General features: G+C 50.6%; 1 protein-coding gene across 1 annotated transcript in view; it reads right to left on the bottom strand.

Moving 5' to 3' along the window:
- Positions 1 to 1,206: 1,206 nt before the first annotated feature.
- DLGAP3 (DLG associated protein 3) overlaps positions 1,207 to 10,661 on the bottom strand; it is a 49,856-nt gene continuing 40,401 nt past the window's right edge. Inside the window, exons 7-10 of the mRNA XM_007950406.2 lie at positions 3,725 to 4,209; positions 2,613 to 2,704; positions 2,157 to 2,300; positions 1,207 to 1,425 (exon numbers count right to left, since the gene is read on the bottom strand). Coding sequence (XP_007948597.1) covers positions 1,207 to 1,425; positions 2,157 to 2,300; positions 2,613 to 2,704; positions 3,725 to 4,209 — 940 coding nt within the window. The remainder of the gene's footprint in view (positions 1,426 to 2,156; positions 2,301 to 2,612; positions 2,705 to 3,724; positions 4,210 to 10,661) is intronic.

Genomic DNA, 10,661 nt, shown 5'->3' with positions numbered 1-10,661 from the left:
ATAACCACACACACCAAAAAATAAAAAAATCCAGCTGATTCTATTAAGACTCAGGGCGACTTCCTGTGTTGCAAAGTAGAGCTGCACTCCATAGGACTGTCACCGGCTGGGATCTTTCAGAAGTAGATTGCCAAGCCTTTCTTCTGAGGCACCAGTCAGTAGCAGGCGCTTAACTCTTTGCATTACCCAGGGACACCTACAATACCACACTCCCTGTTTACTGAGCACATGTTGTGTCAGGCAGTCAGTTCCCTGCTTCTGTCTCTGGGGGAACCTGGGAATGACCCGGAAGGCAGAAAAGGAAATGGGCTGAACCACTGAGGGGAAGAGGTTGACACGCTCTCTCTTGAATTCCTCCTTCCCCGCCTCTCCAGGAGGGCTGAGGTCCTTACCGGGGTCACCAATGGGGCGGAATCCCTTTCTCCCAGCAAGACCATCCCCAGGTGAAGCTCAGGCAACTCTTACGCTCCCCAAACCAAAAGAGTAGGCAGGCTCCCCTCCGGCTCCATTACCACCCTCAAACCCCAAAACGAAGCGGCCTCTTCTGGAGAGAGCAGCTGGCTCGAGTGCAGTTCTGCCGTTTTATTTTTCCTGGGATACTCAATGGGGATGTGGGAACAGCCACAGGTGTGGTGAGGGGAAGCCCCCATCTCTCCTCCCCAGCAGCTAGGAAAGAGGAGAGGCCCAGGCACCCTGGTCCTGGGTTGGTCCAGCCACTGTGGTCCCTGGGCCCGGGCTGAGGGCTAAGGGTGGAGCCCCTGGGGGATGGGGCGGGCTCTTAGGCGAGGTTCGGGATTCTTCATAAAAAGCCACGAAGCTTGATCCCCACGAAGCCCAGCCCCGCGGGGTGGGGAAGGACGCAGAGCCCAGATGAGGGACCCAGCCCGGCCTGGCCCGTGGGGGGAAAGAATGGCAGAGATTGTGCCCATGGGAAGGAAGTGGGGACAAAGCGTCGGACCAGGAGGGAGGGAGTTCCAGGTGGGGGGCGCAGGGCGGAGAGGCACGGCCCCCAGCCCAGCCCAGGCGCCTTCGCGTGGGGGTCAGGAAGGTAAAAAACCCACGAGAGTGTGACGGGCAGGTGGGGCCGGGGCGTGCGGTGCCGGCAGGGCGGCGCACGGGACGGCCCGCGTTCACAGTGACCTCGACGCTGGGTGTACAGTACGGGTAGAAAACCGTGGGCGGCCCGGGCTGGGCGGGCCGGGCTGGTCACAGCCTGGTCTGGGCCTCGGGGATGTAGATCTCGATGCTGTCGGCGCTCTCTGTGGCCGAGCTGTGGCGGAAGGAGGCGGCGCGCTTAGCCGCCATTAGCCGCTTGCGCGCTTCCTGCCGCTGTCGGTCCACCGAGTCCAGGGAGCGCTCCTTCACCGGCACGCCGCGTCCCCGCGAGGGCTTCTTTGGTATCGGCGGAGGGACCTTCTTTTCCTCCTGCCGGAACAGAGCACAGCGGCTTAGTTCGGGGGCAGGGTACCACCCTCGACGCCCCAAATTTACGGCCTGGAGGCGTTAACACCATGTGTAACTGAAACGTGACAGCAGCTAGAATTAGACACCTAGGCTGTGACCTGAAGCCCCAGGTGTATCTGTGCTGACAAAAGTCAAAACCCAGCATTTTTCATTAAAAACAATGATGGGTTCGAGCGCCCCCTGGTGGCCCCGTTCTCAACACCTCGCATCAGATTGTTCGCTCCGCAAAGGGTGTGTTTCGCTCCAGTTCTAGGGCAAGCAGCGCTCCCAAGCCCCACTTTGGGCGAGGTAACTGAAGTTCATACGTCAGGCCTCTGGGTCCCATCAAGGGCAAGGTCTAGCTGCGCAGCCGTGGAGCTAAGGGCTGAGAGGGCCCCCAAGGCTCTACCTCCATGTGCCTAGGCCACAGGAGGGGGCAGTCTGTCTGTGTGGAAGTTGCAGCTCTGCTCACTCACGTCCCAGTTGACCCGAGGAGGCTGAGGCATCCTCGGGATTTTGACAGCTCAAGTAGTGATGAGCACTGGGGCCAAGCAGGTGACAGTGACCAGTAATTCTGTAAGAAGTTACCCATCACCAGTCTAGGGATGCTTCTGCTCCCCATGGGTCTCTTTTACCCTCCTCCCCAACCCCTTCCCCAACACACCTCTCTGGGGAAGAGCATCTTTCAGGCCCCGAAGGGGCCACCCCTCTACCTTAGGCTCCAGGAGTTTCCAGCTGTTGGCCTTGAGTTGCTGTAGCTCCAGGAACTTGAGGGTCACATCCTCAATGGAGAGTTGCAGGAGGTCCCAGAAACCCGCCAGGTCCTGGAAGGTGGGCACGGGGAACGCAGTGGGGTCCTGCAGGAGAGAAAGCCAGAGGGGAGGCATCCAGTCAGGGAGGTCTGAGCCCCCAGCCAGGATAGGAGAAAGCTCTCATTGTCAAGAAGCTCAACCTGGGAGAGTGGGGTGGGGGCCGTGAGAAAAAGGGACAAGCAGCAGCCCAAAGTACTCCCCCTTGGGCACAAACACCTGGTCCCACTTCCAGGCACAATATTCACAGCTACCCTTGCACACACAGAGACCTTACCTCCCCTCCAGGCGTACAGACACACACTCTGGGTACCTAGCAGGTACACGAAACCAGTAAACTCTACTCCTGTGGGCACTCACCATGCTTTGCTGACACAGCCGGAAGAACTGTTGAACCTTCTGGGACAGGAGGAGTTGTGTGCTGCCCACAGCACTGCGGATCTTCTCCAGGACTAGAATGCAGACAGAAATTCAGGGAGGGGAATGCTGCAGCTCCTTCCCCAGCCTCCGGGGTGTCTGCCCTTGAATCTGACTCCTCAGTTAATTGGCACTATCTATCCTTTGTCTTCTCCAGGCCCCTCCCAGCCCCATCCTCAAATTCCCAATGAGCTGCTCCTATTCTACTTTACCAGGAAGACTCTGCACTCAGACACTGATGTGCCTTCCTACGCACAACCTACACTTAATGAGCACTCATTCTCCTGTACCCTTCCACTCCATTTCAGAGAAGAAGTGGACCCAGCCCAGCCTAGCCCTAACCTCAGCCAGGACACTAGCTCAGTAGCTACCCATTGGCTAGACTCTGTCACTCATCAGTGCATGACGATTTGGCTCATTAAGAATTACAAATAATCTCATGTACATAACACTGTCTTCCTAGTCACTATTCCATCAACTTGAGGGGTCTTGGGTGAGACTGTGTCTCCCCTCAGACTGGACTTGCAGGGAAGGACCACGCCCTCCCTCAGACCAGGGCCGTGTCTACCTGGCTGAATCTCTGTCCAACATCTGTGTCTCAGACATGATCTAACATTGGAAACCATCTCCCCCTCTGCCTTGAAGTCATACTTCTGGTCCTACCACCAGGATCAAACCTGGATCCTCCCACCAGCTCAGATCGTTTACAATGTCCCCTTTGCCACCAAGGGCTTGGTGACCTGGACTGGTAACCATCTCCTAGAAGGTCAAGCCCTTCTGCCTACGCAAGTCTCCTCAGTCTTGGCCCTAGCTCTGAGGTTGTTTCCTGCTTCCTTTCAAGAGCTCCCAGCATGGCCTAATGCCAATGGTGACCCATCAAGCTCTGGTACTAAAGAACCAAACAGTGAGGAAGACCAACTCAGGCTCACCCAAAAGGATCTCCTATTCTGCTGTTACTCACTGCCCCCACACCAGCTCTCAGGACACTAACCCAGCCACGATTCCCCCTCCGCACACAAGAACCCAGTGGTGCCCCACAGAGTCCCTTCACTCACTCTCCTCAGGCAGTTCATAGTCCTCTGCCTCACGCTCCATCTGCTGGCACCAGTGCTCCAGTTTCTCCACCTCTACTCGCAGCATCTTGATGAACCACTCGCCGTCCCGGGGGCAGGGGGACGTGCGGCCTGAGTCGGGGAGGCTACGTGAACCACGCTCCATCCAGGAGTCACGACGACCGGAACCAGGGCCAGGGGTGGGGGCAGGGGCAGGGCCAGGTGACCCATCGGTGGCCGGCGGCTCATACGGCAGTGGGTAGCCCTCGCGGTAGGCCCACTGGCCCTGCGTGTGGACCGTGCGGAAGACTGAGTAGGTGGGGGCCCGCGGCCCAGGTTGAGGCTCAGAGGCATGCCTCTGGAAGGAGCGTCCAAACTGCAGGGCCTTGTCTTCTGTGGCTACTGTGGCCAGGCCAGCCAGGCCCTCCAGTTCCAGGTCTGCCTGCACGCCGGCCGTCACACTGTTGGAGCGCTTGAACCTCGCCCGCCTGATGAGAGAGGTAGCTGTCATCTCTGCTCCTGACCAGTCTCATCCCAGCCCTTGCCCCCATCCCAGGGCAAAAGGGGAACAAATTAGAAAGGGAACCAACAAACCAATGGACATCAATCCACACACTGTCAGTAAATCAGTCTTGGCAACAGGTAGGTACGTAATATACCTACCTGTTGCACTACCACTAGACAGGGGTGATATTTAACCACCAGTACTACGTGGGCAGAACAGATACAAATCAGGACACACGCAGACCACAGTGCCAGAGCAGGGCCTGGTAGGACTTGGATCGTGGGGTGGACCAGAGTGTCCAAAGACAGAGTCCAAGAAGGTGGCTATTCATCAATGAATACAGAAGTATCTCAATATTTTTACAAATTTGTTTATTAGTATTATTAGCAGCTGTATTAGTATGTTCTCAGCCCTGCCAAGTGGTGAGTAAACTAAGGTGCAGAGAGGCCCCCCAGTCACCCAGCTACAAAACAACAGAGCCAGAATTTGGACCCAGGTCAGCAGGGTCCCACAGCCCAAGCACTTAAGTCCCACTGCACTAGCTGCTACAACATCAGGAGAAGAAATGTCTTGGGGTGGCTAGGAGTGGGGTGGGCCTGTGGATGGGAGGACTTCCCCTCTAGGGATCCCCACAACTCAGCCCAGTGTTTGGCCAGACAAGTCAGCCAGCGCCCATGGACTTGAATTAAGCTGTCGGCAGCAATGACATAGCCCTGGAAATTTCTTATCTTTGAATTAATAATATGAAAACCCTGTGTGAAACGAAGTCAGTTGGCCTTATTCTCTTTTTCTCTCAGAGTGGGGGCACTTTTCTATGAAATCTGTAGCCCCCTGGGATGCATGAGGCTAGGGCCAGACAATGGTTTAAGAAGTGGGAGTCAGGAGATTGGAGGTGGGGGCTCGAACAGATGCTTGAGGTCTAGAAATTAAAGGATCACCATGATAAGGCCCATGTCTCCATCACCCACATATGGGTCAAGGTCAGAAGAGAGAGGGGCTTGAGGGGGTCAGCTCTAGGGTTCCTTCCAGCTTCCCAGGGACTCCTCCATCCCCCACAACTTCAGCCTTCCTCTTGCTGCCCAGGCCTTGCTGCCTGCCTGCCTGCCTGCCTGCTTCTCTCCAGCTGGCGGGCTGCCTGCTGGGAGCCTGTTGCCATGGCAACCAGACCCAGAAGGATGCTGCAGGACCCAGGAAAGAGAGATGCACTCATGTGCAGTCTCCAAAGAGCCCTATGTCCCAGCCCCCACCCAGAGAGAGAGAAAGAGAGAACATATCTGCATTGCCTCACACACGGCTTTCACCTTGATGTCTGTACCACCCTGCCCTGGTCAAGATTTGCATCATCTTCCACCTTGACTACTGGATCAGCCTCCTTTCAGGTACCTCTGTCTACACTCTGTATAGTACAGAGGAAGAGCACACAACTAGGAGTCAGACCTGCGTTCCATCTAGCCCATCTATTTATTTATTTATATACACATATAAACACATACACATATATATGTATTTGTGTATATACATGTGTGTATATGTATGTACATATATCTATATGTGTGTGTGTGTGTGTGTGTGTGTGTATAAATTATTGGAATGGACCAGTAACTGCTAAGGTACCTCATTCTCTCTAAAATTGTTTTTGTTGTTACATGCTCTTGAGCTGGACCCAACTCATAGCGGACCCCTCCTTGTGTTTGCAAGGCAGTATCACTACGGAAGTAGATTGCCCAACCTTCCTTCCGAGGAATGGCTGGTGGGTTTGAACCACCAGCCTTCTGGTTAGCAGTCAAGTGCCTTTAGGCACTATGCTACCAGAGCTCCTTCTCTAAAACTATACCTTATATATTTTAGGATTTGGGGCCTGCCAATCATTCATCAATCCACCCAAAACTAGAGGAGTCATCCTAAACTCAAGTTCTGGTCAAGTCATTCCCCTGCTTGAAACCCTCCCATTACTGCCCCTGCCAACAGGATGAAGTTCAAACTTCCTAGCCTAGCATCTACCTCAGGCCCTTATACTCTGGACACAGTCCTTTCTAACCTCATCCCCATGCATTCTCCTTGTTCCCAAGGTAGATTACACTCAGTCCTGACTTAAGCCTTTGCACATGCTATTCTCCTCACTTAAACAGCCTTCCTTCTCTTTGTTCCCTGTCAATCCCTGCTCAAGTTCCCTTTTTCTCCATTAACCTTCCTAACTACCCCAACACCACTCCACACAGTTCCTCTCCCAACAGTCTTCTCTTAGTTGGAGGCAGCCCCACCACTTGGTTAAACTGTTCTGTTTCAGAGATGCTTGTCTGTCCAACTGAACTGCAAGGATGCACCTCGGCCCCCTTTGAATCTGTTTGTGCTTTTGAGCTGAAGGAGTTGCCAACCACACAAGTAAAGGTAAGGTTTGCCCCAGTCAATACATTATTTAAGATCTTATTTTAAGCCATCCCTGGCTGGCTTTCCTGTTACCTCCAATAAGCATAGATTTGTCCTTTAGCACTACTGAGTTTGCTGCCTTTCACCCTGTTCCCTGAGATCCTGAGAGGATCACGTGCTGTCTTGATTGAAATGGGCCACAAAGTCCAGAACTGAAACATAAATGCCCCAGGAGTTTTATGATTCTCAATTCGGTGCCCCATTGAGCTCTGTGCGTCGCCTTCAAGGAAGACTAAAGAAGTTGAGGAGCTTATGGGATTATTGGAAGCACAGTCCTCACCAACACTCCCAGCCAGGGCCAGAGATTTGTACAGTACAAACAGGAGTCAGTCATCCTTGTGCAAGTGGTATTTAAAACCAGCAGTCTGGGACAAGATAAGCTAAGAAAAGAGGATGAGGTGAGAAAAGCAATAGATCAAAGATCCGAAAGTCCAAAGCCCTAGGGAACACAGACATTTCAGAAGCAGGTAGAGTCTAAGCCAGAGAGGAAGAGAAAAAAAGCAGGAGAAAGTGACCTAAAAGCAGACAGGGAAGAGGAGGGTCTCAGGAAGGAACTGATAGCCAACATAACGTGGTTAAGACTAAAAGTGTCCATTGATTTGGCTATATACAAGCTACCGGTGATCAGGGCAAGGGTGGCTTTGATAGAGTGGTGGGAGCAGACACAGCACAGTGGGTTATAAGGAATTGGAGAAAGCTAGGGAAGACAACTCTTTCAGGGAACCTTCAAGAGAAGGGGATGTACCATGAAGGGAGGGACATATTATTTGGAAGAAAGCCCTAGAGATCTACTTCCAAAAGATTACAGGCATCGAAAACTTGATGGAGCACATTTCTACTCTGACACCCATGGGGTGACCATGAGTCAGAATCAACTCCAGGCAACTGGTTTGGTTTGGCTGATTTGATCTGGGATGGTTCTTGAACACCACAAGGAGCTCTGGTGGTACAGTGGTTACAGCATCTGACTACTAACCAAAAGGTCACCCACCAGCCACTCTACAGAAGGAAGGTGAGGCAGTCTGCTTCCAGTATTGGCAGCTGTGGAAACCCTATGGGGCAGTTCTACTCTGTCCTATAGGGTTGTTATGAGTCAGAATCAACACGATGGCAGAGGGTTTCGTTTATTCTGAATGCCATATTCTGAGGGGAGAGCACCTGTGGCGTAGGCAGAATGGACCCTCACAGATGTCCATGTCCTAATCCCTAAAACCTGGGAATATGTTACCTTACATGGCAAAAGGGACTGTGCAGATATGATTCAGTCAAGGATCTTGAAATAGGGAGATTATCTTCTATTATCCAAGTGGAATCAATGCAATCACACGGGTCCTTAAATGTGAAGGAGGGTCAGAGAAGGAAATGCGATGACAGAAGCAAGGATGGAGTGAAACAATGTGAGGGTTTACAGAATTGCTGGCTTTGGACATGGAAGCCAAGGAATGTGCACAGCCTTGAGATGCTGGAAAAGGCAAGGAAATGGATTCTCTCCTAGAGCCCCTAGAAAGAACACAGCATGGTGTTCCAACACCTTGATTTTAGGCCAGTGACACCCAGTTCAAACTTCTGACCAGCAGAACTGTAAGACAGTAAATTTGTGTCCTTTAAGCCACTAAGTTTGTGGTAATTTGTTAAAGCAGCAATGGGAAACTAATGGGATATGGCAGAGAGATGATAAATAACAAAAAGTAAATCCTCTGGACACTTAGCGTGTGTACTAAGCCAAGCACTTTACACAGATAAACACACTTCATCCTCACCCTACTTACAGATCAGAAAACCGAGGCTTAGAGAGGTTAAGTGACTTCCTAAAGACAGGATCAATACAGTCATCAAGTTAGTGTAGTCTGGCCACAGAGGCACAGAGGCCACTTCATAAACCATTACACTAGATGGCCTCCCAAAGATGGGGTTGGAGGAGGAGGCAAAGGAAGAGAGGCAAGAAAGTCGGGAGCTGGCCTGGAAGTGGAAAGAGGTCTCAACGGATGGCCTCAATGGTCACAATGAAGTGAGTCAGGGGGTTATCTGCTGGCGGTGTGTGGGGCGTGGGGGGAGGAAGGAGAATGAGCAGCCTTAGGGGAGGCAGCAGAGCAGAGTGGTTAAGCATGTGGACTGTGGAGCCAGACTGCTGGGTCCAAAACCCAACTCCACAGCTTGTGCCTCAGTCTCCTCATCTGTAAATTATTGTGAGATAATCTACATAAAGAATTTAGAATAGCACCTGGCTTGTAATAGTAACTGTTAGCTATTACGGAGAAGTGAGAGCTTTGGAGCTGTCACTGAAAAGAAAGGCTGATGGGTACAGAAAAGGACTGGAATGTAGCACTGAGAACCCAGCTTGGGCATTGTCACTTTCCTAGTTATGATTGCTGTTGATCGTTTCCATCTGCTCTCCCACAACATTTGAACAAATCCTCTTTTATACTCCATATCACATTGTATTACAGTTATTTGCATAGCTGTGTCTCTTACTAAATAGTATGTAGGACACGTACATATTGATTGGTTGGTTGGTTGGAAGGAAGGACAGTAGAGACCCACTAATTATCCCAACATCTATTTTCCCTTTTTTCCTTATAATAGGATTCCACAATTTTAGCTGGACACATGGCCACTTGGAATAGATTCTTTCACCAATCTCCCTTGCAGCTGGGGATAGCCATGTGGCTTAGTTCTAGTCCATAGAAAATAAGCTGAAATGGTATGTGCAACTTCCAGGAAATGTTCTTAAAGGAGAGGATATGCCCTTCTTTGTCTCGTCTTCCTTTCTGCTGCCCAGAATACAGATATGATGGCTGGGCCTACAGATAGCTATCTTGGAGCACGAGGTAGAAACCAAGTGCTAAGGATGATAAACCAGTAAGAAAGAAGGAGGCTGGATCCTGACACTGTGCACACCTATCAGTCCTCAACTGACTCCTTCTGGACTTCTAAGCAAGAGAGAAATGAATTTCTATCAGGTTTAAGTTATATCATTTGGAGTTTTTCTTGCAGCCAGAACTAACCTTAGTCTAGAGGCTCCGCTGACTAAGAAATGCAAGCTGGATGCAGAAGGGGACGTGGAGCGAGGGATATCATAGCTAATGTCAGATGGATTTTGGCTCAAAGCAAAGGATACCAGAAAGATGTTTACATATGTTTTATTGACTATGCAAAGGCAGTTGATTGTGTGGATCATAACAAACCGTGGATAACACTGAGAAGAATGGGAATTCCAGAATACTTAATTGTACTCATGAGGAATCTGTACATAGACCAGGAGGCTGTCATTCAGATAGAACAAGGGGATGCTGCATGGTTTAAAATCAGGAAGGGAGTGCGTCAGGGTTGTATATTTTCCCCACACTTATTCAATCTGTATGCTGAGCAAATAATCTGAGAAGCTGGACTATATGAAGAAGAGCATGGCATCAGGATTGGAGGAAGACTCATTAACAACCTGCAATATGCAGATGACACAACTTTGCTTGATGAAAGTGAGGATGACTTAGAGCACTTACTGATAAAGATTAAAGAACACAGTCTGCAATGTGGATTACACTTCAATATAAAGAAAACAAAACTCCTCACAACTGGACCAATAAGCAGCATCACGATGTGCTCTTCTTTGTCTCTTCTTCCTTTCTGCTGACCAGAACACAGATATGATGGCTGGGCCTCCAGATGGCTATCTTGGAGCATGAGGTAGAAGCCAAATGCTAGGGATGATAAAGCAGTAAGAAAGAAGCCTGGATCTTTGTTCCAGGCAAAAAGACTGAAGCTGTCAAAGACTTCATATTAGTTGGTTCTACAGTTAAAGCCAACGGAAGTAGCAATCAAGACATCAAAAGATGTATTGCATTGGGCAAATCTGTTACAAAAGACCTTTATCAAGTGCTGAAGAGCAAAGATATCTCCTTGAAAACTAAGATGCACCTAACCCAAGCCATGGTATTTTCTATCGCCTCTCATACATGTGAGAGCTGGACAATGAATGTTGTTGTTGTTAAGTGCCGTCAAGTCGTTTCC

The sequence above is a fragment of the Orycteropus afer genome, unplaced genomic scaffold (genome assembly GCF_000298275.1).
Source record: "Orycteropus afer afer isolate SDZICR_OR568_19922 unplaced genomic scaffold, OryAfe1.0 scaffold00272, whole genome shotgun sequence".
NCBI classification, from domain to species: domain Eukaryota; kingdom Metazoa; phylum Chordata; class Mammalia; order Tubulidentata; family Orycteropodidae; genus Orycteropus; species Orycteropus afer.
Note: the sequence above shows the minus strand (reverse complement) of the source record. Positions and strands in the feature narration are given on the sequence as shown.